Consider the following 27825-nt stretch of genomic DNA (forward strand, 5'->3'; position numbering starts at 1 on the left):
GGTTAAGGCATGCGGGAACCAGCGACGTATCTACGGGGGGGGGGGGGCGCCGTGGGGGCGTACCCCCCATAAAAAGTTTGCGCCCCCAGTCGCCTCCGTCCAACTGAAAATTGGGCATCCGAGAAAAGCACATCCGTATGAGCTACCATGACTAGCTTGAAGAACAAAAAGTCCCCCGTTTTCCGCGATTGTGTGCTTTTTTTTTTTTAATTCTGTTTTTTTTTCGTGAGTGTTTTTTTTTTTAATTTTTATTGTAACGTCCCTTGAAAAGCAAATAGCGGTAGCTATTGTCTAACCATGGTGTAATGCACCATGGTCTCATGTAGCGCGCTTTAAACAGCGCCCCCATGGTGAGATGGTGCCCCTCCCCGCACTATTTGATTTTACGGAGGGCGCGTGTCCTGTGAAAAAAAGAAAGAAATGTCTACCTTTCAGCACAATTTTTGGGCGCCCCTCCATTGAAACCTCAAGGCCCCTTGAGGTTTCAAAAGTGTTGGGCCTATTTTTCTATTGCGCCTCCCATCCCCAAATTCTACAAAACGAGTTGCTGTAAAAGTGGTTTGCATAGCAACCTGTACCTCGCCTGGTTTCCTGGTAAGGGTTGATTGCAGGTAACACCATGTCACGGGATTGGATCTCTTATTGGAAGAAGTGTGGTTCACACTCCGATGAGGACGGACAGAGCACACTGTTCGAAACGTCGAGTTCTACAACCGGTTCTTTTCAAAACCACACGTCTTCCAAGAAGAGATTACTTTCAACAGGGTGTTACCCGCAATCTTTCTACTTTATCTCATCCGCCATGCAAAGCTTCAAGTCATAGTTCAAACTGTTCTGGTGATCAAGCAAATTAACACTCGTTTTGGATATTGCGGGATTGGAGACACGCATGGTGCCGCCCAAGATTTTTTATTTCTGTCGCAAAAAAAATACAACAAAGCAAGGCGTATTTGTCCCTTTAAAAAAAAAAATTATTCTTTCCAATTTTCTTAAGACGATAGTCCGAATGTGCACGATAAGTAGGACTTTGGATTTCCTGTGTTATCTTTTCATGGCAAAATAAAAGGGAGAAAGGAATATTCAAGTTCTGATGTAGCTATCTTCGCGGCAGGGTCACCCACCACAGAAAATGGCTACCCGCACTTCTTTTGTGGAAGCCTTGGCAACCCCAGAAAAAGCCCACATTTTCGAGCCTTTACCTAAAGCTAGTCTTCCTCGACATCGAGGGACAGCCAACACACCTAAAGCTATGACTTAGTGAAATAAAATCATTTAATTAATAAGCTATCAAATAGACAAATCTTTGCGAGTAGTAAAAATGAAATTATTTTTATTTACCAAACAGCACGGTTACGGGTGTGTGAGCGCATAAATAAATACTTTTTTTTGGGGGGGGGATTTGTAAATAAAATTTCCATTCATAGTTCGGTCATACTGGCTTCAGTTTATTTGAAGTATGCATTTATAACCATACACACATCGTCTTCTGGTAATGATGAGCCCGCTCTTAGCCCATACGTTTTGCAATTACTACACCAATTTTGTTGCAGAAATGAAATTAATGGCCGTGCAGCTTAGTAACAATATAATATTATTTCTCAACCTTATTCTTTTAATTTGTCAAATTTGGAATTTGACTCCCAATCGCATCAAAGTTGAAGAGGCCAATGATTTAACCGAAATTCATCTTCAAGTTCAAGCGTTTGTGAAGATTGTGGAGCGGCTGATACAACAGTGCTGAAAATGATTGAGGGCGGCATTTAAAAAAAGTGGAGTGTCTTGTTCAGTCTGCATAACATCTTAGGGTGTCAGGTCAACTCGCCCCCTGGCAGACCTGCCTCTTACCGACTCGCACCCTGACCGACTCGCCCCTTACAAGCTCGCCTCCTAGCCGACTCGCCCCCTCGCCAACTTGCCGACTCGCCCCCTGACCTACTCGCCCCCTGACCGACTTGCACATTGCATGCCCGGTCGTGTCGTGAATCTCAATGGAGCCAAATTATTCAAACGCCATTTCAAATGATTTCTGGTACAATAACAATAATTATTATAATAAATAGTAATAATAACCAATAATAAAAAGGTCACACATGAAAATAAAACAATCCCTTTCCGCAAGAGAAGAGGGTAAATCACGTTCAAATAAGCTTCGTTATCTGAGTTTCGGTTTTGATTCTCAAAGTTGAGCCTCAGCTCCTCCTATAACATTTTAAGAACACCAAACAAATAACTGTTTATTTATTTTCGCAATATACATCCGGTCCTTAAATTCTTAAAATACTTTTTAATGAAACTGAGGACCTAAAGTTGAGATTTACAAACGGTGAACGCGGTACATGCCGCGCGCCCGCAGTCACCATGAACGGACCGCGAAATAGACCGGCTGCTACGCGCGATAGGCCCCGGGCACTCCGCGAATACCGGTACAGCTGTGCTAATGTGTTTCCAACCCAAATTCTTCATAAAAGATCAATAGTTTCTTGCATTTGTACCGGAAATCCTTCAAAAGTGGCGTTTGAATAATTTGGCTCCATTGGTTTTAATGCTACGATCGGGAAATGTGTTCCCGCACTGTCCTTTTTTCTTCTTTAAGATATCCTTGTGATGAGATTATGCACGCAGTATATTCCACCAGATACAGAACCAGAATAAAATGGCCGGTTTCGAAGAGCGCTCCAATTTTTTTAAACTTGGTACCAGCCCAGCCCAGCCCCCCCCCCCTACCATTTGATTTTACGGAAGCCAAGTGTCCAGTGAAAAAAACATGTCGACATCAAGTTCAGCACGGATGTGCCCCCCCCCCCCAAAAAAAAAGCTGGATACGCTGCTACACCAACGGAAGATGCGTTTTATTGAGCAAGTGCCCCGGTGATGCTACTGTAACCGTCAGTCCAAAAATTCAACCCCCAAAAGTGGGTGCAGTACATTTCGTTTTCGTCCTTCACAACTGTATTTAAACAGGCAATTGTTTTCAACTCAAGTTGATCAGTATATTATGAAACTGTGCCACCCCTCTAAGTAAGTCTCGTGACCAAAATGTAATCGCCCATCGGGATTACGTCATTAGCATTCTATCCGATTCTCATTTCTAACCCAGGCTTGTGCTGAATGCACATTATGCAAATAACGTGTTTAGAAGATTTCCACTCAGACTCCAGCCCTATTGTTACATTCATGCCTCGCTGATCACCATGGTACAGCGACCTAGCGTGCACGGGCTTTATCTTAAGCTGTTGTTTCGGTGCTGGGCTAGGCCTTCATTACTGTCGTTGTGCTCCTCACGCTCACTGCATGCAACTCATTACACTGTTCAAAATTATCATTTTGGCTGTGTATAAAATTCCAAGATCAACACCAAGAGGGGCAATGTCTTCAAGAGTAGAAAGAGGTACGTTACATGTCTCTGATTAATGTACATGATTGCGTATAGCGTGTATAAGCTCTGGTAAAAGTAGAGAGTTTTGTCACCTGAAACAGAGAACTCCTTAAATTTCATTGGATGTTAAAAAAAAAGTTTACATGGAAGATAAATTACAGCAGAATTAAGGTTGAACGGAAATGATTATTTTATTCAATAATAATGCAATGCCAATAGGAATTTGTCACGTGCATTGACATTGTGTTCCCACGTGTGTTAATTTGCATATAGGAATTTATAAAATACGTGCAGTGACATTGCGTTCGCACGTTGAGTATAACATTTGCATAGAAATTCGTCTGAAATATGCAGTGACATTGTATTTGCACGTGGGGAGAAAATTTCGAAAGAATTCGTCAGACACGTGCAGTGACATTGTGTTCGCACGTGAGTTAATTTGCATAGGAATTTGATACGTGCAGTGACATTGCATTCGCACGTGGAACAGTTGAAGGGTAGCATTCCAGTGGATTTTTTTTTCAAATTGTTGTCCCTGAATAATTAAACTCGCTAATTTACACCAGTATTTTCAATGATAAACCTGTGACAGTGTCTCCTTCATTGTCACATTGACTTGCAGGTCTTCTGTAACTCCCTTTCTGGAGAAGGTTAAAAGACGTTCTCCACCTCAGTCTCAGAAACTAAAAAATAAATTGAAACAATTTAAAACCTAATCAACATTCTGGGCAAAACGTTGGTGCAAGTGATGCAAACAATTAATTAGTTGTTTTTGTAGGTCAAGTTGGGAGGAGTGCAGACGCTGCAGGCGTGCATTATGCAGCATCCGCAAAGCAAAGCAGCTGCTGGATCTGTAGGAGTGTTAGGATAATGTTATAGGCATTTAAATTCGGCGAAATATTCTCATACGCGTTAAGAAACATCCGCGCCGCGTTCTATCGCTTTTCCGTTCGACAATAAGGCATATTCATGCATAATGTTCGGCAAACTCGTGTTTGTTTGTTTTTGTTTTTTTGGCTAGACCGGAGACGGTTTGGTACGAAGACCGTGAAGGGACATGGGAGTTATTATTATTTTTTTTCATTTTCATTATACTATTACGTATGTGTTATTGTCACGTACGTACGTAACTCACGCACGTACTTGAATATTATCACGTACGTAGGTAATATTGTCACGTAGGGCCCACGTGATAATTATTACGTACGTAGGGCCCACGTGATAATTATTAAGTACGTATACACAACGTATACTCGTTTAAGGATACACGTATTATCACTTACATAATATGCAATACATGTACGTACGTAATATGTACTTATTTATCAGGTATGTACGCAATAATAATACTAATATTGCGCTAGTACGTAATATTATATTATCACTCGCACGTATGTGATAAATTAAATGTATCACGTACGTACGTTGTGATTGTCATATGTAAAGTAGTAGGCCCTAAATAAGAACAATAATGTTCATCTCCTCTTGGTCTTCGTACCTTCGTACCCGGTACCCGCGTATCCGCATATCCGCATATCCGCGTACCTGCGTAATCGCGCGATTTCGTGTACCATACTTCGAAAATCTAGGAGCTGTTTAGCAAAGTGCAATGAACAGTGTTAGGGAAAATGAAGCAAACGAAAATTAGGGAGCAAGCATAGCCCGCTGCGAGCATGCGCACATTGAGCCTGCAGGCAGTGCAATGGGGAGTTTTAGAAGTTTTCTAAAAAAAAAAAAAAAAAAAAAAGTATAACACTAACTTAATGCAAACGAAAATCAGTCTAATGAATAACACTGTCCCCTAAACTTGAAAGTACTGGTGTAGTTTATTTTATTTTATCTAGTAAGAAACTTCACTCGCAAATTTAAAGGCGGTTTTGTAATTGATTGAGAGTCATTTTGTGATGTTCTATCGATCAACTGGAATGCTGCCCTATATACGGACATTGGCTGGTACTTTGCTCAACTCAAAACAATAATTAAACAAAGTTAGTCAAACAACTACAGAAAGTGGCAATGCATGGCGCGTTGTCCACCAACGACGATATAATTTCTTTATGACTGTCTAAAATGTTTAAGAGCAAACAAGATTCATAAATTCTAGGCCATTGGCAATTGACAGTGACCATGCCTGGTGCAGTGTCACTTGTAAGGGATACCCTCTTCGGTGCACATTAGTAGCGCCGATTTCCAAGAGGCCCCTTCCGTCAGAAGAACTTGAACATTAAAACTTAAACCATTTAACAAAAACACGGAAGGACGTTAGTACTTAAATAGCCATACAGAGAAAACTGTTGGTTAATAATTTAACGCTAATTCCTAAATGAGCTCTCTGTTAAGGTGACATACACGCTCTTATAGTAACACTAAAAGGTCAAAAAATCTGGGATAAACAGCGTCTGTAAAAGCGCCGCATTGTCTATACTTCGCTAGTCTGTGAGCAGTGAGGGCACAGTTGACAGTTGACCATATTTTAATGATCGTAGTAAAATCAAAAGTCATAACTTTGGTTAATTATACTTTGCATACATTTATATAAAAGTCATTTCTATTCTGTGAAGAGCTTTTAAGCTCGGTTCATTATTAAGTATTTAAAGATAAACTTTTCTGTGAGTTAAAAAAATGCTTACAGAGAGAATGACTTTTGGGAGAAAAAACTCAAAAGTAGATTGTATTTTGTTTCATTGTAAATGTTGCATGTTTGATTTTTTGCCTTAGTGTGCATTGCTCTCTGTGTGGTGTGATTATTTTTAATGGTATCCGTCTGTTGTCTCTGACAATAGACAAAACTAAATGTTTTTAATTTTTTTTACCTTTTACTGCAATACCTACCCGGATATTTACTTGACTAGGCGTATGACGAAAACTGAAAACAAAATTCAAATCGGTCCAAAATAAATTGTAGCGAAAACCACATCGTAAGCGAATTTTTTTCCGAAAAAAAAATCACTCCGCTTTCTACGTGTAGGCCTACACGCTAGGAAAATGATGAAAATAACGCGAGGAAAACATCACAGCGTTAGTGAGAGTAAAAATACCCGAAATCAAGTATTATTTTTCTTGCCACAAAGTAAACAAAATGTGTTATGGAAATAACAAATAAAAATTACGAAAATAACAAAGTAAACAAAATGTGTTATGGAAATAACAAATAAAAATTACGAAAATAACGGCATAGAAATTAATCATCTTCAACGAGAGAAGTAAATACATGTACATGTACTTGCAAATTGGTGCTAATTTCTAAACTTCGATGCCTTTCAAAATTTGGCCACAGAAAAAATACCGGTTCTACATTGCCTTAAAAAGTCGGAAAGCGAATTTTGGCAAACGGTGGGAAAATGACGGCAGCAAAAGAAAATGAAATTGACGAAATAACGAGAAAAAAAATCACACCATAATGAACAAAATATCTGTTTAAGAAAATGACTGAATTTCAGTTATATACAGCGGCATTTCAAAAATATCAAAATTGTTGGCATTGTCGAGAAGTGCCTTCAAAAAGACCTAACTGCGCCCCCCCCCACCTCAAAAAAGTACATTGTGAAAGGTACAACTTATTGGCAACCGGCAACCTGCCATTATCGGCGTCGGCACATGTTCGTGTGCATTATGACAAAAAAGATCATGTCTGTTTTTAAAAGTAAATAGTGGAAACATGGGTAGAATCGTTTAGTTTTTATTTGGTAACAGTGGCCTTATTACAGGTAGGCTTAGACATAATGCTTTGGAATGTTTCCCTTCAGTAACAAATGGGCTAGGCCCAGTGTTTTTGTAACCCTGTTCACTTAAGAAAGAGTTGCAGCTTTCATCAAAGAAACTGATGATCTAAAAGTTGAGACTGCATGGATGACCTAGGCTGCTTTGTCTGGACGAAAATGAACCCTCCAAGGCTCCTACAGCCTCATCACACAGAAACTCGAGGAACCGGAAGCAGGGAGGAGGACCGACAGATGAACGGATGACCTGCTTGCTGGGCTACCCATTACTGATTCTTGAGGTTAGTTTACATGTTGGCCTCCTCTTTGCAGGATCAATCAAGTCACAGAACTCATCAAAATGGGCGATTTGACTCTGTTATAATGTTCTTCAACAAAGAATGAGTTCTTGGTAGCGGGCTTTGCTTAGTGGGGTTAATTCAATGTTTTCTTTCCCCTTTCTAGCCCTGGAACAAATACAGCTCAATAATTTAAATGTTTTCTTTCGTATCCTTTCAGAAATATGAGGACCACTGACTGATGAGGGAATTGCTTTACTGAGATTGATGAGCCTGCCTCAAGACATCATCAGGGCTCCATCAACCTTATCACAAAGAAACTCGAGGAACCGGAAGCAGGGAGGAGGACCGACAGATGAGCGGATGACCTGCTTGCTGGGCTTCCCATTACTGACTATCCGGTTTGTGTACATGTAGCCTTCTTAAACAGAAACAATTAAGAACTAATCAAAATGGGCGATCTGGCGCTCTTCTATGTTCGTCCACAAACAACGAGTTCTGGTAGCGGGGCTTTGCTTTGTGGGGTTAATTCAATGTTTTGTTTCCCCTTTCTAGCCCTGGCACGAATACAGCTCAATAATTCAAAGTTTTCTTTCGTATCCTTTCAGAAAAATGAGGACCACTGACTGATGACGGAATTGCTTTACTGAGATTGACGAGCCTGCCTCGAGACATCGTCAGGGCTCCATCAGCCTTATCAAACAGAAACTCGAGGAACCGGAAGCAGGGAGGAGGACCGACAGATGAACGGATGACCTGCTTGTTGGGCTTCCCATTCCTGATTATTAGGTTAGTTTACATGTAGGCCCCCTCTTAACAGGAACAATCAAGTCACAGAACTAATTTAAATGAGCGATCTGACTCTGTTATTATGTTCGTCCACAAACAACGAGTTCTGGTAGCGGGGCTTTGCTTTGTGGGGTTAATTCAATGTTTTCTTTCCCCTTTCGAGCCGTGGCACGAATACAGCTCAATAATTCAAAGTTTTCTTTCGTATCCTTTCAGAAAAATGAGGACCACTGACTGATGACGGAATTGCTTTACTGAGATTGATGAGCCTGCCTCAAGACAGCCTTATCAAACAGAAACTCGAGGAACCGGAAGCAGGGAGGAGGACCGACAGATGAACGGATGACCTGCTTGCTGGGCTACCCATTACTGATTCTTGAGGTTAGTTTACATGTTGACCTCCTCTTTGCAGGATCAATCAAGTCACAGAACTCATCAAAATGGGCGATTTGACTCTGTGATAATGTTCTTCAACAAAGAACGAGTTCTTGGTAGCGGGCTTTGCTTAGTGGGGTTAATTCAATGTTTTCTTTCCCCTTTCTAGCCCTGGAACAAATACAGCTCAATAATTCAAATGTTTTCTTTCGTATCCTTTCAGAAAAATGAGGACCACTGACTGATGACGGAATTGCTTTACTGAGATTGATGAGCCTGCCTCAAGACATCGTCAGGGCTCCATCAGCCTTATCGCAAAGAAACTCGAGGAACCGGAAGCAGGGAGGAGGACCGACAGATGAACGGATGACCTGCTTGCTGGGCTTCCCATTACTGACTATCCGGTTTGTGTACATGTAGCCTTCTTAAACAGAAACAATTAAGAACTAATCAAAATGGGCGATCTGGCGCTCTTCTATGTTCGTCCACAAACAGCGAGTTCTGGTAGCGGGGCTTTGCTTTGTGGGGTTAATTCAATGTTTTGTTTCCCCTTTCTAGCCCTGGCACGAATACAGCTCAATAATTCAAAGTTTTCTTTCGTATCCTTTCAGAAAAATGAGGACTACTGACTGATGACGGAATTGCTTTACTGAGATTGATGAGCCTGCCTCAAGACATCGTCAGGGCTCCATCAGCCTTATCAAACAGAAACTCGAGGAACTGGAAGCAGGGAGGAGGACCGACAGATGAACGGATGACCTGCTTGTTGGGCTTCCCATTCCTGATTATTAGGTTAGTTTACATGTAGGCCCCCTCTTAACAGGAACAATCAAGTCACAGAGCTAATTTAAATGGGCGATCTGACTCTGTTATTATGTTCGTCAACAAACGAGTTCTGGTAGCAGGGCTTTGCTTTGTGGGGTTAATTCAATGTTTTCTTTCCCCTTTCGAGCCGTGGCACGAATACAGCTCAATAATTCAAATGTTTCCTTTCGTTATTTGAATCCTTTCAGCAAAGTGAGGACCACTGACTGATGAGGGAATTGCTCTACTGAGATGAGGATGAGCCTGCCTCAAGACATCGTCAGGGCTCCGACAGCCTCATCAAACAGAAACTCGAGGAACCGGAAGCAGGGAGGAGGACCGACGGATGACCTGCTTGCTGCGCTTCCCATTACTAATTCTTGAGGTTAGTTTTTAGTTACATGTACCTAAAGAATAAGCAGAAACAAGTAATCAAAATGGGTGATCTGGCGCTCTTCTATGTTCTCCAACAAATAAAGAGTGCTGGTTGTGGGGCACTGCTTTGTGGGGTTAATTCGAACATTTCTCCCCCCCCCCCCCCTCTTGCTCTACCTTTCAGATATTTCTTAATAATAATTCGGATATTTTCTTTCATTTGAATCTTTTTACAGACAGAGGACCACTGACTGGTGAGGGAATTGCCCTATGATGGATGGGCCTGCCTCAAGCTGCCATAAGCTGGGAGGACCGACGGTTGACTGACACTGCCTGCTTGGTTGGCCATTACCGATTCTTAAGGTATGTTTACTTGAAAAGAGACCAGGGATATGTAGGCCTACACTTAAATTTGTTATTCCTTGTCAATACTATGTCACCTCTTACGATGCTTGATTTCCTCTTTAAATATTAATTCTCAATTTTGTTAGTTTACTCTTTTTGTCATGTTTTAGAAAAGGAGGACCGCCAAGCTTGGATGAGACTGGAAAATTACGAAGCTCTATCTGGACAAGGATGCCCTCATCAGACACTTTCCAATTTGCGGAATATTTGATCAAAAATCAGACTGCATATTATTTTGCAATATTATAAAACATAAAAACGACGAAAATACGAATTCTTACTCCAAAGTTACCGCTATAATTGGAAGAAATAAAAGCTTAAATCACTGTTACTTGTTAACTTTACTGAGATACCTATACCTGAAATATTTGACAACGAATATGACGAAAATTGAAGAAAAAAGTCAAATGTGTGTTAAATACATTGCAGTGAAAATCAAATCATGAGCGGATCTTCTTCTCACAGAAATGTTTCTCCGCTTCCAACAAGTGGCTGAGAAAATGATGAAATTTACGCCGAAAATAACTGAAATCAGTGTTGTTTTTACCTTTACTGCGATACCTACAGGAAATATTTGACTAAACGCGTGTGACGAAACGTGGAAACAAAAATCAAATCGGTCCAAATTAAATTACAACGAAAATCACATAGTACTTGGAGTTCTTATCGAAGCACGGCACTCTGTTTCTACAGGTAACAGGAAAATTACGAAAATTACACCGAAAATCAATGCGAAGTGACGAAACATAGTTTACACGGCTAAAAAATCACAGCGTTAGTGAGAGAAATAATACTTGATATCAGTGTTATTTTTCTTACCTACAAAGTGAAAAAAAAATCGATTGCGGAAGAACCAAATTAAAGAGACGAAAATTACGGTAAGCGAAAGAAATAAATATTTGAAAATCGGTAATTTTCTAAACTTCTAAGGCCCTATGCCATGCAAAAATTTGCATGAAAAATGACCAAAATAATGTTAACAAAAAAAAAACAAATTATAATCGGCAGCCACTTCCGGTACGGTACGACACTGCTTAAAAAAGTCGGAAACCGAATTTTGGTAAACGGTAGGGAAAATGACGGCAGAAAAAAAAAGATTAAAAAATGACGGAAATAAAGGAATAACTCCATTATATTGATGTAAGAAAATGACTGAATTTCAATTAAAGAAGCATGTTAAAGGCATTCCCCCAAGTTATAGGCCTACACCACATCTTTTAAGTATTATTCGTCAGCGAAAATAACTGCAATTTGTGACATTGTCAAGAAGTTTGCCTTCAAAAAGGCCAGAAATAAGTGTAATCAGCAAAGCGATAGGGAAAATGGCTGTATAAGACATGCGACATATTTACTATCGCATGCGACATTTCTTCGTGTTTTTGTAAAGGTTTAAACTTAATCTACATCATTTATGTGAGTCCGATTTGGAAAGATCGGCAGGGATACATGTTTTCATCAAGTATATATTTCTCCTTTGAGTTACTCATTTGGTTGTCTTACTTTGACCTTTTTTATTGAAGGGGAGAACACGAAAACCATAACGAAAAAAGCGTTGCAGTAGTTAAAGAGATCGGTCTAATATAGACTTTCACGATCAAATATTTGTGCTACGAGTATACCGTACTTAACGTAAATTTCAAAAGAAAGCATTTCAAGATATGCGACAGGTTTAGAGTTGCATAGAAAACTACTATTTCCTTGTTGAATTTAGCCTACGTGTAACCCTCCCTCTGTACAGTACTATGTTCAATGTAAGTCCGATTTGGAAGGGATTGGCAAGGATTAAGATGGCATTTTGTAATCTTAATGTCATGTGAATTTTTTTTAATGGTTGTTTATAGTGTGCGAGTCATGCAGTTTCCAAAGCAACCTGCCATTATCAGCGTCGGCACATTATGACAAAGTAATCGTGTCTGTTTTAAAAAGGAAATAATGGAAACAAGGGTAGAATCGTTTGGTTTCCATCGGGTCCTACCCATGACCTGGTTATAGGTAGGCTTAGACATAATTATTGGCTGCATTTGCAATGTTTCACTTCAGTAACAAATGGGCTAGGCCCAGTGTTTTCGTACCCCTGTCCACCCGTGGAAAAAGTTGCAGCTTTCATCAAAGAAACTGATGATCTAAAAGTTGAGACTGCATGGATGAGCTAGGCTGCTTTGTCTGGACGAAAATGAACACTCCAAGGCTCCAACAGCCTCATCACACAGAAACTCGAGGAACTCCGCTTTCTACTCCGCTTTCTACGTGTAGGCCTACACGCTAGGAAAATGATGAAAATAACGCGAGGAAAACATCACAGCGTTAGTGAGAGTAAAAATACCCGAAATCAGTAACATTTTTTTTGGCCACAAAGTAAACAAAATGTGTTATGGAAATAACAAATCAAAATGACGAAAATAACGGCATAGAAATTAATCATCTGCAACGAGAGAAGTAAATACATGTACATGTACTTGCAAATTGGTGCTAATTTCTAAACTTCGATGCCTTTCAAAATTTGGCCACAGAAAAAATACCGGTTCTACATTGCCTCAAAAAGTCGGAAAGCGAATTTTGGCAAACGGTGGGAAAATGACGGCAGCAAAAAAAAATGAAATTGACGAGATTACGAGAAAAACAATCACACCATAATGAACAAAATATCTGTTTAAGAAAATGACTGAATTTCAGTTATATACAGCGGCATTTCAAAAACATCAAAATTGTTGGCATTGTCGAGAAGTGCCTTCAAAAAGACCTAATTGCGCCCCCCCCCCCTCAAAAAAGTACATTGTGAAAGGTACAACTTATTGGCAACCTGCCATTATCGGCGTCGGCACATGTTCGTGTGCATTATGACAAAAAAGATCATGTCTGTTTTTAAAAGTAAATAGTGGAAACATGGGTAGAATCGTTTAGTTTTTAGCAACAAGTGGCCTTATTACAGGTAGGCTTAGACATAATGCTTTGGAATGTTTCCCTTCAGTAACAAATGGGCTAGGCCCAGTGTTTTCGTAACCCTGTTCACTTAGGAAAGAGTTGCAGCTTTCATCAAAGAAACTGATGATCTAAAAGTTGAGACTGCATGGATGAGCTAGGCTGCTTTGTCTGGACGAAAATGAACCCTCCAAGGCTCCAACAGCCTCATCACACAGAAACTCGAGGAACCGGAAGCAGGAAGGAGGACCGACAGATGAACGGATGACCTTCTTGCTGGGCTTCCAATTACTGATTCTTGAAGTTAGTTTACATGTAGGCTTCCTCTTAGTCACAGAACTAAAATTGGTGATTGGCGCTTTTCTGTGTTCTTCAAAAACGAGTGCTGGTATAGCGTTGTGTTGCTTTGTGGGGTAAAAATCGAAGTTTTCTTTCTTCTTGCACATATTTCTTAATAATATTTCAGATTTTTTTTTTCGTCATTTGAATCCTTGTAGAGAAATGAAGACCACTGACTGATGAGGGAATTGTCTTACTGAGATGAGGATGAGCCTGCCTCAAGCCATCGTAAGCTGGGAGGACCGACGATGGACTGACACCACCTGCTGGCCTGACCATTACTGATTCTTGAGGTGAGTTTACTTTGAAAACGAAAAAAGACCAGGTTATGAGGATTATAATTTGTTATTCCTCTGATTGTATTTTGTCCCTCCTACAAAATCCACAGTACTTGATTTCCTTATATATGTATTTTTTTTTTTAATTTGCTTGCTTATTTTGTCGTGTTTAGGACATGAGGACCACCAAGCTTGGACGAGACTGGACAATGACGAAGCTGCTCTACTGGACAAGGATGCCCTCATCGGAAACTTGAGTTAAAAAAAACTGGCTCGCACAATATGAAATGATAAATCGACTGCATAATGCAACGTCATTAATGTTATACACTCAAGGGCGGATCCAGGGGGGGGGGGCCAAAGGGGGCCATGGCCCCCCCCAAAACGAAACCAATTTTTTTTTTTTTAATGTGACATCGCAATAAAGGCAGGCAATGAGTACATCACCATCTTTTCCTCAAAAAAAATTGGTTAAAGTGGTAAGAAATTGCCTCAGATCGCACCACAGAGCATCTAGAATCCAAAAAATTTTCGGGGCCCTCGCGGGCCCCGAACCCCACGCCGTAATTTTTTAGACCCACTTTTTGGGGGGACCAAAATTTTTTTTGGCCCCCCCCCCAAAATTGTGCTCTGGATCCGCCCTTGTATACACTAAGGCAACAACACTAAAATAAAATGAAAAGTAATTTTGATTCCATTAAATTATTTATGCCTCTAAAATAATCTTAAACCGGATACTGCAACAGACAGTTAACAATGGACAATATTGGAAACTTGCTGAAAAATTATTGTAAGGGTAATGATTTGTCACTGGCTTTTTAGCAGTGACATGTCTGGGAGAAGGGATGTTCCTTTGATCTGTCCTGGGTCATCCAAAATTATTGCATCAATAAGTTAATAATTTCATACTCCTTACCTTACTCCTTAATGTATTCAATTGGATCTTCTCGGTGATTTATAAACGAGGTCTCGCCTCAGGCTTTCTATTTGCTTTTTGTTCAGTTGACAATGGAGAATTTTGCTGTATAAATTTAATTTGATATTGAAAGTGCATTTTTAAGAAAACTAATTTAAGTCATAAGAGTTAGATTTCAAAAAGGATTAATTTATTGTTTAAAAACTGAAGAAATGTAACAAACTTTATTTAAATTTAACGTCTTTAACAAGACGGGCGAGTCGGCCGGGGGGGGGGGGCGAGTCGGCCGGGGGGGGGGGGGCGAGTCGGCCGGGGGGGGGGCGAGTCGGCCGGGGGGGGGGCGAGTCGGCCGGGGGGCGAGTCGACCTGCAATCCAATATCTACAGACATTAAACAATGTTTGCAAAAAATGTATGGAATTTGACTCCCAATCGTATCAAAGTTGAAGAGGCCAATGGTTTGAAATTCATCTTCAAGCTTTTGTGAAGATTGATGAGCTGATACAACAGCATGAACAGTGCTGAAAATGATTCAAAAGATTGAGGGCAGCATTTAAAAAAAAGGGGAGTGTCTCGTTAATGTTCAGTCTGCATATTACTAGTCTTGTACCCTGTTTCTTAGCACGCGCGCTGCGTTATATCATTCATGTCATGTCGTGCGGTACTCCTTGAGGCCTCCGGTACTCTGAAGGCTTGGGTTGGGTTGCAAAGAAAGCCTCAAAATTAGTGTTTTCGGCGGTTAGGCCTGATTATCACCATGCCAACTTCTTCAAGAGATCATGCGCTACGGTATTGTTTCGCTGGCATCGGCGGCATGTGCGGTGCCTTTGGTATGAATGTTTGAAAACGATGGTAACTTTGTTCAGGTGTAGCTAGCCCCATAAATGTGGCCCGACTGGACTGCCTCCGTAAACATGGGCCACACATCCACATGTACAAAAACGTGTCGCACTTTGCCAAATTTTGATTTTCACATTTAGACTTAGTTTGTAGGTTTTTTTTTGCTTTAGAAGCATACTCACCCTCTTTATAGGCTAATCAGAAACTGCTCCCTTTTTCAGATGGCTAATTTTTGTGAAATTTCATGTTGAAATTTTGATATGCAAACGGCTAACGTTAGCCCCACTGGCACTAGTGTGGCCGCGGTATGCTGCGCTGAACCTCTGGCCACACACCATGGTACCGCGCACTACTGAGGGTGTTTTCATAAAAATTACAGGCAGTTTCTTACATATGGTTGTATTCTATGATGTCCAATCTATCACTTCTGGGTAGCCCCACTAGTGTGGCCGTCGGTATGCTGCGCTGAACCTAGGCTAAGGCCACACACCGTGGTCCGCGCACTACTGAGGACGTTTTCATAAAATTTGCAGGGAATTTCTTACATATGGTTGTATTCTACGATGTCCCATCTATCACTTCTGGGATGCTTAGGTGTAATGATGTTCAATTTTCCGAGATATTCTTGAATCTTTCTGGAGCCCATATGCATTCGTGAAACGTCCGGTGATGGCAGCCATTTTGAATGTGACAAGAGATGACCTCAAGCTGTGACGTCGCGTTTATGCAAATTGCTTGTCGAGCGAGGGCGCGAGTTGCAAATGCGACGGCTGTTTCCTGTGCCATCTACGACATTTGGCAAAGTGCGACATGTTTTTGTAGTTGTACATGTGGATGTGTGGTCTATGTTTACGGAGGCAGTCCAGTAAATAGGCCACATTTATGGGGCTAAGGTGTAACGTGAATATCAGACTCCATGAAATGTGGACTCATTGGTAGTACTGCGCACGCGTGAGTACGATACTATGCTATTGTGTAACCTGTTCTGTCAAAATCAGACTTTTCTGGGCATAAGGTCGAAAATGATATTTTTACATATTGTTAACATATGTTCTTTTTCCTTTTAATAGGTGGTTTAATTTTTGAAACCGGTCATTCCTGGGCAGAGGTATTTTGAAGTTCATTGTGTCGAAAAGTAGAAAACGGAGAAAATGGCCACGAATGTCACAAAACAGTTATTTCTTTAACTGATATACCTTATCAAAATCATCAAAAATAGTATATGTAGAGTTCAAATTAGGGTTTCAAACTTTTATAAAATATTTTAGACATGTTCAGGATTACAAATATGCAAAAATTAAAAAATCGATAAAAATCACCCCCACGGCGTTTTTTGGGCTTATCTCAATTTCAACCTCTGCCCAGAAGCGTCTGCTTTTGACAGAACAGGTCACTTTTTAGAATCGTTTCGGGAGAGTGACCTGTCACGTGTGAGGGATCAACCAATAATAGGGAAATAGGGGTCCGATTTTCATAGGAGTCGGATTTTCATGTGACACCGGAAGCCGAGTTTGAGAAGTTGAATGTAGGCTAGGCCGAGTTAAACTTGGACCCAACTTATCGCCTTTTTAACATTCGGACATGGTCTAGCGCTAGTAGGGTCCAAGCTAATCCTTATATATTCCGAGCAACACAATTCTGTCATTGACCCCAAAAAACCAACATTGCCCAACAAAAAACATCAGATTTTACCCTCAAAACTAGCCCCACTAGTGTGGCAGTTGTTAGTCCGAGTAACTTGGACCAAACTTATCGCCTTTTTAACATTCGGACATGGTTTGGCGATAGTAAGGTCCAAGCTAATAGATTTCACCCTCAAAACGGCCTCCAAATTACTAGATATGCCACCTGAGGTATTTAAGTAGATATCGATGATTAAAGGGAAAATACAACATTTGCAAACATCAAAAATGAAACTACCAAATCATTTTGAAAAACCTTTTGGACTGTTGGGCCAAAAAAAAAAAGTCTCCGGTTTCTGGTATGCGCGCGCGTTGCCGTAGCCATGCGCGTCGGCAAAATGAAAAAGTTTTTTTTTCAATGAAAGATGATGTCTCAAAACCGCCAAACTCACTGGTTTGACTGGAATTCTGCTGCTGCACAATTTTAATGTGTTTTTAGACTGGGTTATGGTCGAGAATAAGCTTTATGTGGCCTCTCTGGACTCCAATATATTTGCACTAAGTTTAGTCGGGCACCATTTGCAGTCATCAGCCGACATTTGAAGCAAAAAAATCAGGTAAAAAAAAAAAAAAAAACGCGTCGCCGCACCACTTTTTGGGCAAGCTCCATACCAGAAACCGGAGACTTTTTTTTTTTGGCCTTAGTGAATGACAGTGTAAAGCATCCTGTAAAATCATGGCACCTGGTATACTGTCATTTTCAAGAAAAGTGGTATTTTTGTATCAATTTCCAACGCTGATCGGCCGATCAGTGTTGGAAAAAAATGGCTTTTTTTCAAATACTGGCCCCAGTTGACCATCGCACTTGTTTGCAATCGATTACACACCTATGAACGGGTACAAGCCAGCTAGACTGGTTCCCTGACCTTACAATTCCCCAATGTATGTAAACTGCTCTGTTTCTTCTTAAATGGAGTCAGGGAACCAGACTACAGGAAAATGATTGTTTTTCTTGGTTTTTATAGCATTTTTGAACCCAAAACCTCAAAAAAGTCAGTGTAAACTATATTTGCAATATATTTCCAACCCCCCAATTCCATCCATTTCTGAAAATTACAGCAAAAGCAAATGATGTAAATTCCCTTTAAGATGGTTGTACTGAAGTTTACTTACCGATCCGGAAGAAAAGTGAAATTTCCCGTTCAATTCTGAGAGCTCCCCTCGCGATCTTGAACACGTTAAATTTCTGACTCGTGTTTAATAATGTTTGAACGACGCGATTTCTTCTTCATGCCCAGCGTACATTCAATGGTCCCCGTATCCCGAGTGCGATTCCGTTACCGAGCGCGCGCGACGCATCGATTATGATAATGAGTAGACTGGATCACGTTTGTAAACACATGTGCATTTCGGACGATAATAGGGAGTCGGGCGCAGCTTTTATGGCGGATACCAGTTCAAGCTGGTTCCCGATTCACTATTACAGTTGGAAATGCACTTGGGTTTACAAACGTGACTCATTATCATAATCGATGCATCGCGCGCGCTCGGTAACGGAATCGTACTCGGGATACGGCATTTGTACGGGGACCATCGAATGTACGCTGGGCATGAAGAAGAAATCACGTTGTTCTAACATTAACACGAGTCGGCTGTTTCCTGTGCCGTTGATCCTGAATAGAGATCAGTGCACGTGGCCCCCAGACGATAAATGCATGGTACAGGAAACAGCCGTCGCATTTGCAACTCGCGCCCTCGCTCGACAAGCAATTTGCATAAACGCGACGTCACAGCTTGAGGTCATCTCTTGTAACATTGAAAATGGCTGCCATCACCAGACGTTTCACGAGAGCATATGGGCTCCAGAAAGATTCAAGAATATCTCGGAAAATTGAACATCATTACACCTAAGCATCTCAGAAGTGATAGATGGGACATCATAGAATACAACCGTATGTAAGAAACGGACCGTAATTTTTATGAAAACGCCCTCAGTAGTGCGCGGTACGACGGTGTGTGGCCAGAGGTTCAGCGCAGCATACCGCAGCCACACTAGTGGGGCTACTCAAAACGGCCTCCAAATTACTACACTAGCCCCATAAATGTGGCCAATTTACTGGACTACCTCCGTATAAAGGCCACACTTCCACCATGTACAAAAACATGTCAAACTTTGTCAAATTTTGATTTTCACATTTAGGCTTAGTTTGTACTACAAATTGTAGTTTATTTTTGCTCTAGAAGCATACTCACCCTCTTTATAGACTAATCAGAAAGTGCTGCCTTTTTCAGATGTCTAATTTTCGTGAAATTTCATGTTGAAATTTTGACAAAAAATCGACATCTGAAAAAGGCAGCACTTTCTGATTAGCCTATAAAGTATAAAGAGGGTGAGTATGCTTCTAAAGCAAAAATAAACTACAAACTAAGCCTAAATGTGAAAATCAAAATTTGACAAAGTTAGACATGTTTTTGTACATGGTGGAAGTGTGGCCTTTATTTACGGAGGTAGTCCAGTAAATTGGCCACATTTATGGGGCTACCAAATTATTAGATACGCCACCTGAGGAACAAGTAGACATTGAATGATAAAAAAAGATGGTTGTACTGAAGTTTACTTACGATCTGGATGAAAACTGAAATTTCCCGTTCAATTTCAAGAGCTCCCCTCGCGATTGTGAAGACGTTAAATTTTCGATTTGTGTTTGAACGATGCGATGTGGTCTTCATGCCCAGCATACATTCGATGGTCCCCGTATCCCAAGAGCGATTCCGTTACTGAGCGTGCGCAATGCATTGATTATGATAATGAGTAGACTGGATCACATTTGTAAACACAAGTGCATTTCGAACGATAAATGGGAGTCGGGAACTAGCTTGAACTGGTTTCCCAGCTCGGTAACGGAATCGCTCTCTGGATGCGGGGACCATCGAATGTACGGTTATTGCAATTAATAAAAACAAAACAAATGAATGAGATATTTTGCTGCACTTTCCACAGCAACCAATCCAGTGGATGTGACCAAGGTCCGCATGCAATTGGACGGTGAGTTAGCCAATCAGAGAGGTCGGCTAGGACAAGCGTACAAGGAACGCCACTACAAGGGCATCATTAGGGGCGCTGTAACTATCGCAAGAGAGGAGGGAATCTTGGCTCTATATAAAGGGTAAAGTTGCATGGTAAAGCATCAGGCCACAAAAGAAAAGTCTCCGGTTTCTGGTATGGAGCTTGTCCAAAAAGTGGTGCGGCGACGCGGCTTTTTTTTTTTTTTTACCTGACTTTTTTGCTTCAAATGTCGGCTGATGACTGGAAATGGTGCCCGACTAAACTTAGTGCAAATATATGGGAGTCCAGAGAGGCCACATAAAGCTTATTCTAGATCATAACCCCATCTAAAAACACGTTAAAGTTGTGCAGCAGCAGGATTCCAGTCAAACCAGTGAGTTTGGCGGTTTTGAGACATCATCTTTCATTTTGCCGACGCGCATGGCTACAGCCACGCGCGCGCATACCAGAAACCGGATACTTTTTTTTTTTGGCCTTATGGATGTGACATTTACATGCTTAAAATGAAAAAGGGAATCATGTACTTATTATGATCTGCTTGCTAGTTTAAAATACAAGGCCTCAATCTAAGGCCAAGTTCGCGCAAGGACTATAGTTGACCAATTGTTAACTAACGTTTGCCCGAACTCTGTCTAGTCGACGGTGGTTGACTACGCTAGCCGACTATTTGGAACCAGCCTATTGGGGTTGGTTGCTTCGCTGGTAACCAATAGCCGCGCGCATTCATAACGCTAGCAGAGAGCCAGGATCCAGAAGTTTTGCGATGAAATTTTGACCAGCGTTTGACTAGAGACGTTCGCACGTTGCTATCAGTGCGCAGGCGTAAGGTACGTCACAAATCAACCACTAGTCGACTAATGGTCCTTGCCCGAACTTGGCCCATGTTAAGGGGAATTGTGTCCTGGAAAGTGCCAAATTAGCCTACAAATGCGTTTTAAATGAAATGATATAAATTGGAAAGAACATATAAAAGTAGAATATAAATGTGATGCGATCAAGCTAAATGAGTCGTTTGTCGACCCCGGTCAAAAAATCTTTTCTTACAGATTTTAAAAGAGCACAATCTCAGCATTACTGCTGTTAAAATCGCATGCTGATACCATCTTTAGTTCAAAAATTATGGAAGTCGGAACACCAAGAGACATGATTAAATGATGTGATGAAGTGGCCCTATTTTGGCCTGTATCTCCAAATGAAAATTCCCGACAAACGACTCATGTAGCTTGATCGCATTACAAATGTCCACACAACCATCCTTTAAAAATTCGCCTTTTTTGTGTTATTCGTGTGAGAACGAATTTTGGGGTCAAAATTTTGACTCGCAAAAATCGAGCTGTTTGGGTGCTAGTCATTATTCCAGTTGCACATGTTCCACCAGCACATCAGATGCTGTGGATGTGCGGGACGTAGGAACGGACTCGTTGTACATGTATGATCAGTAGTTGGTGCCCCGTCAACACTTGTGAGGGTTCCCGTCTGAGAGACGGGCTGCATTCATGCACTGCTTTGCTGATATGCCGCCAAGTATGCACTACCAATTATACTCTGTATGGGCATAAATTGTGGTTACTTACAATGTAGATCTTTTCCATAGAGCTATATTAAATTCCTAGAGCGCTAACTTTGTGTACAAAGTAATACCTGCTGGGCGCATCCATGTTTGTGCACAAACCTATGGAGACCTAGAAATTTTGTATGGCTTTTGTACGGCTATTTGCATATCTGCGTTTGTATTCCATACCGGTGCGTTATCGAAGCCAATACGCCCAAAACCGAAATGCACGATCAGCAAATGAGCGTGTCATTTTGCTCTACGCAAACAGCGCAACGCGTGCGCCTATTCGCTCTTTTCACACTCCGCCATTGGGCATGCACAGCCTCGATCTGGCAACTGTACACAATGAAGATAGCAGGTTCAGTGATCTGAACCCCGACACGGGAACCACTGAACCGGCTGTATTTATTGTGTAAAGTTGCCAGATCGAGGCTCTGCATGCCCATGGCGGAAGTGTGAAAAGATCGAATTCGCTGCAGATGCCTTTTGCCGTCACGTTTTTTTGAACCGTCAATGACGCGCTTAAGTTGTTTGCGTATGTTCTACCTGCGCGTTGCATGTAGAGTACACTTTTAAATTCCATCCATCTAATTTCATTATGTTCTACAAACACGCACATGAAATCAAAATGTCTGCGCCCAGGATGGCGTCAAAGTGTCTCCGCGCGCAGAATGACGAGTTAGCCCTCTAGTAATTTAATATAGCTCTATGGTCTCTTCCAACTCTCTCGTTGAGGGGGTTCAAAGAGAAAGTTCAGTATACTCGAGTTTTAGGCCCTACTTTTTAATTTTCTTGTTTTTGCATCATTTGCACTCCGTAGCTTGACCCCTGCCCTGGTGCGTGAGGCTACGTACAGCACCATACGCATCGGAGCCTATGAACCAATCAAAGTGTTGTTTGGAGCCACAGACCGTCATCACACACCTCTCTTCAAGAAACTTGCAGCTGGTGCTACCTCAGGTATTCATGCCATATTTGCTTTGTTCATCTTGAAAGCCCCCCCCCCCCCCCCACCAAACAGAGCTGTAATAACTCGAGTCAATGACTCGACTCGAGTCCGACTCGAGTCACATTTTTTGGTGATTTGACTCGACTCGAGTCCCTAAGGGTAAATGACTCGACTCGACTTGAGTCACTGCTAGCAATTGACTCGACTCGACTCGAGTCCCTCATCAGAAGACTCGACTCGACTCCAGCGAAGACTAATAAGACTCGAGTCCCAAAAATAAAAGCACAACTTTGCGAAAAGTATTTGCAATGACTTACCTTGCAAAATCTATGCTCTCTTAGCTTTGCGAATGGCAGTCATGTATAAATATACAATGTGTCACAGACTCCCACCTCATGGTTCTAGAACGCACAAAATACTATCCAGGAACCAGATTTTAAAACACATTTTCTTATTCGCTGTTTCATCATTGGCTTTGGGCGATTTCTTATAAAGCTATTGGATTCGAACGCTGGTTAAACTTATGGCCTCCTTTTATAAATTTTGGTATATAGTGTTCAAATATTCGTGACTCGAATTGACTCGAGCTAAATATTTGACTCGACTCGACTCGACTCGACCTTTTGACCTAATGACTCGACTCGAGTCACTTCTTTAAAATGACTCGACTCGAGTCACTTCTTTAAAATGACTCCACATGACTCGAGTCACTTTTTTAAAATGATTTGACTCGACTCGAGTCACAAAAATCAGTGACTCGTTACAACTCTGCCACCAACCCCCCCTCCCCTCCCCCTTGGCTTTTTGGGGGTTAATGCAAATGAACAATGCATTGTGCTGGACAGTGACACTCTTGTTTCATTCTTTAAGCATTTTACTCTTTATGCACCACTCTGTCCACAGGTGCTATAGGCAGCACGGTAGCCGTACCCACCGATCTAATCCGTGTCCGCCTTCAAGCCCAGGGTCGTCTGAGCGCCGGAGAGCAGCCTAAATACAGGGGATTCATCCACGCTTTCACTGATATCCTGACAAAGGAAGGCTTCTGGGGGTTATATAGGGGCACAGCACCCACGGTGCAGAGAGCAATCTTATTGACTGGAACACAGGTAGGGTTTAACCTAGGCAATTTGTTCTTCTAATGTAGCCATTATTATGAACAGGATGAATCAATTAGGCATTCATGACTAAAAAGCTAAAAGCATTGGTAGTCATGACTATCAATTTCTAAACAGTTGACTAGTCATTATGCCGGAACTAATCATATGCCGCCACTAGTCGTTATGCCGCCACTAGTCGTTATGCCGCCACTAGTCGTTATGCCACCGCTAGTCATTATGCCGCCACTAGTATTTTTGCCGCCACTAGTTGTTATGCCGACGCTAGTCGTTTTGCCGCCACTAGTCATTATGCTGCCACTAGTCGTTATGCCGCAACTAGTCGTTATGCCGCCACTAGTCGTTATGCCGCCGCTAGTCATTATGCCGCCACTAGTATTTTTGCCGCCACTAGTCGTTATGCCGACGCTAGTCGTTATGCCGCCGCTAGTCGTTATGCCGCCGCTAGTCGTTATGCCCCCACTAGTCGTTATGCCGCCGCTAGTCATTATGCCGCCAGTCGTTTTGCCGCCACTAGTCGTTATGCCGCCTCTAGTCATTATGCCGCCACTAGTCGTTATGCCGCCTCTAGTCATTATGCTGCCACTAGTCGTTATGCCGCCGCTAGTCATTATGCCGCCACTAGTCATTATGCCGCCACTAGTCATTATGCCGCCTCTAGTCATTATGCCGCCTCTAGTCATTATGCCGCCTCTAGTCATTATGCCGCCTCTAGTCATTATGCCGCCTCTAGTCATTATGCCGCCTCTAGTCATTATGCTGCCACTAGTCGTTATGCCGCCACTAGTCATTATGCCGCCACTAGTCGTTATGCCGCCACTAGTCATTATGCCGCCACTAGTCATTATGCCGCCTCTAGTCATTATGCCGCCACTAGTCATTATGCCGCCTCTAGTCATTATGCCGCCACTAGTCATTATGCCGCCACTAGTCGTTATGCCGCCGCAAGATGTTATGCCCCCACTAGTCGTTATGCCGCCTCTAGTCATTATGCCGCCACTAGTCGTTATGCCGCCGCTAGTCATTATGCCGCCACTAGTCATTATGCCGCCACTAGTCGTTATGCCGCCTCTAGTCATTATGCCGCCACTAGTCATTATGCCGCCACTAGTCATTATGCCGCCTCTAGTCATTATGCCGCCACTAGTCATTATGCCGCCTCTAGTCATTATGCCGCCACTAGTCATTATGCCGCCACTAGTCGTTATGCCGCCGCAAGATGTTATGCCCCCACTAGTCGTTATGCCGCCTCTAGTCATTATGCCGCCACTAGTCGTTATGCCGCCTCTAGTCATTATGCCGCCACTAGTCATTATGCCGCCACTAGTCGTTATGCCGCCACTAGTCGTTTTGCCGCCGCTAGTCGTTATGCCGCCGCTAGTCGTTTTGCCCCCACTAGTCGTTTTGCCGCCACTAGTCGTTATGCCGCCACTAGTCGTTATGCCGCCGCTAGTCGTTATGCCGCCGCAAGATGTTATGCCCCCACTAGTCGTTATGCCGCCACTAGTCGTTATGCCGCCACTAGGCGTTTTGCCGCCAGTAGGCGTTTTGCTGACGCTAGTCATTATGCCGCCGCTAGTCGTTTTGCCGCCACTAGTCGTTTTGCCGCCGCTAGTCGTTTTGCCGCCACTTATCATTTTGCAGCCACTAGTCGTTTTGCCGCCACTAGTTGTTATGCCGCCACTAATCATTTGCAGCCACTAGTCGTTATGCCGCCACTAGTCGTTATGCCGCCACTAGTCGTTATGCCGCCACTAGGCGTTTTGCCGCCAGTAGGCGTTTTGCTGACGCTAGTCATTATGCCGCCGCTAGTCGTTTTGCCGCCGCTAGTCGTTTTGCCGCCGCTAGTCGTTTTGCCGCCACTTATCATTTTGCAGCCACTAGTCGTTTTGCCGCCACTAGTTGTTATGCCGCCACTAATCATTTGCAGCCACTAGTCGTTATGCCGCCACTAGTCGTTTTGCCGTCGCTAGTCGTTATGCCGCCGCTAGTCGTTATGCCGCCGCTAGTCGTTTTGCCGCGACTAATCATTATGCCGTGACTATTCATTCCATTATGCCGAGACTAGCAGTTGCTCTGTGACTACCGATCTTTGCCCCGGGACTTAGAAGTCATACCATGCTGCACTGCATGTCCGAAGCAACTGCACTGTCCATGAAAAATACAAATATTGTAACTTTTTTGGCCCTGATTGCAGGTTCCTACGTATGACCATACTAAGCACACTATACTCAACCTTGGCTGGATGGTTGAAGGTCCAGCATTGCATATAGTATCTGCCATGACTGCAGGCTTCATGTGTGCCGTCACTACCTCACCAGTTGACCTCATTAAAACACGGGTCATGAACCAGCGAATCAAAGGTTAGCGTTTGAAATGAAATCTGTGTTGTCTTTTTTCCGGGGGGGGGGGGGGGGGGGGGGAACTATAAAATAAGTCTCCTTAGGTGCTCTATGGAGTTTTCTATTTTCCGGAGTCAAATTAAAAGGAAACAAAACCCTTTGTTTGTTATTTAGGGAGGTTAAGTTTTGCTGTACGAGTTAAAAAGAATAGGTATTTTGTTTATAACACCGCAGACTTGGCATAGGTCAGAGATATGTTTGACCAAAAAAAAAATAGTTTTGGTGTCCTCACATGAAGAAACATATGAGGATCGGTGGCTCGTTTTTTGTTGTTGGGGGAACACTTTTTTTTTTTCTTGCCTTAATACCTAACCATAAAACAGATACAAAAATAAAGGTTTCTATTTGAATTTAAAATCAGTTAACAAATTTGAAAATTTTTCCCTTGTTGAAATATATGCACTCAACTCAGTACTGCTTCATAAAAGCATGCACATTGCACTTTCTAATTGGACAGTTATAAGGGAATAAATGTGTGCTCGAGAGGTTTTCATCACTCTGTTTAAGATTGATTAGAGTCTTGGTGCTGATAATTACCCGAGCCGGAGGCGAGGGGTAATTATCAGCACCCAGACTCTAAGCGGTCTTAAACAGAGTGATTAATACCGACCGAGCACACATTTATTCCCATTCATAAGTACCTTTTCGGTCAATAACATATAATTTTTCTTTCAAAAAATCCAGATTTTGTTCAACAAGTTCACTTCATGCTTTTTGAAACATCCCTCTAGCTAAATAATGGAGTGTTCAGCTGGCGATTAAGATGTAAACAACCCTTTTATGGAGATTGATGCGCGCGTGGCATGTTCTGTGCAATGTCGCGCAGAACGCACCTGGGACGTTGCGTTTTGAATTTAGAACTACATGTATAAAATTCTGACTCACTGGTAGTGTTGCGCATGCCTACATGAGGACTGTGAACGTTCAACCAATAAAACGGCAAGAGACACTGGATTTTTAGGAGTCCACATTTGATGTGACACTGGAAAAGTGTTTAAGACCAGCTAGCCATGTCTTTATCATCCGTTTAAGACCGGCCACGTGACGGGCTCTCGACCAATAGGAATGGCTAAACTGTCTTTTATGAATACAGTAACAATGAGTTTCAAATGATTTTTTTTATGCAGGCATTCCGAAAAATGAGAGGATGTACAGGAACGGTCTGGACTGCCTACTCAAGACAGTGAAATCTGAAGGTTGGGTAGGTTTATACAAGGGCTTCATGCCAAACTGGCTGCGCATAGGTCCCCATACTATCATTAGCTTCTTCCTCTTCGAATACCTCAGAAAGAAGGCAGGTATTAATCCTATTTGATGGACCACTTTTACGACTTGGGTACTGATACAACATGGTTTGAGGAGAAATAAGGCAAATTTGACTAATCCTTCATTGTCTGATTTCGATGTAGGCTGCGGATATCCTTAAAGATATAGTCCATCATTTGTAATTTGTGCATTTTGTTCGTTTGAAACAACAAAAGCGTTCAAAATCTAATGAAGGATACTGAACAACTAACCTGATGAAGTTTCAGCTAAGCTTCAGCTGTATATTCAGGCATGCAACTTTTCCTCGGAGCAGCTGATTTCCTCTTTTTTTACTTCCCATGTGTGCCATTGAAAATAGAAAAACACTGTACAAAGTCTGGAAACAATTTAAATTTCCTTTTTTTTTGTGATTTCCCAGTTGCATGCCTGTATAT

The 27825-nt window shown here is 42.0% G+C and overlaps 1 protein-coding gene and 3 long non-coding RNA genes across 4 annotated transcripts; all 4 read left to right on the plus strand.

Annotated features, from left to right (window-relative positions):
• The first annotated feature begins 6950 nt into the window (after positions 1-6950).
• LOC119721895 lies at positions 6951-9237 on the plus strand. Its single transcript, XR_005270339.1, has 3 exons — positions 6951-7376; positions 7982-8162; positions 9149-9237. It is a non-coding gene; the product is annotated as an uncharacterized LOC119721895 (long non-coding RNA).
• A 722-nt stretch (positions 9238-9959) lies between these two features.
• On the plus strand, positions 9960-10752 carry LOC119721896. The gene is made up of 2 exons (XR_005270340.1): positions 9960-10079; positions 10232-10752. It is a non-coding gene; the product is annotated as an uncharacterized LOC119721896 (long non-coding RNA).
• A 2268-nt stretch (positions 10753-13020) lies between these two features.
• LOC119721894 lies at positions 13021-13914 on the plus strand. Its single transcript, XR_005270338.1, has 3 exons — positions 13021-13343; positions 13538-13672; positions 13831-13914. It is a non-coding gene; the product is annotated as an uncharacterized LOC119721894 (long non-coding RNA).
• Positions 13915-15215: 1301 nt separating this feature from the next.
• On the plus strand, positions 15216-27652 carry LOC119721897 (mitochondrial substrate carrier family protein ucpB-like). The gene is made up of 6 exons (XM_038191838.1): positions 15216-15402; positions 20036-20201; positions 22477-22616; positions 23509-23714; positions 25921-26086; positions 27253-27652. The coding sequence occupies exons 1-6, from the start codon at positions 15330-15332 to the stop codon at positions 27438-27440; spliced, it is 939 nt and encodes a 312-aa protein (XP_038047766.1). The 5' UTR covers positions 15216-15329; the 3' UTR covers positions 27441-27652.
• The last annotated feature ends 173 nt before the right edge of the window (positions 27653-27825 follow it).

The sequence above is a fragment of the Patiria miniata genome, unplaced genomic scaffold (assembly GCF_015706575.1).
Source record: "Patiria miniata isolate m_02_andy unplaced genomic scaffold, ASM1570657v1 HiC_scaffold_14, whole genome shotgun sequence".
In the NCBI taxonomy this organism is placed as follows: domain Eukaryota; kingdom Metazoa; phylum Echinodermata; class Asteroidea; order Valvatida; family Asterinidae; genus Patiria; species Patiria miniata.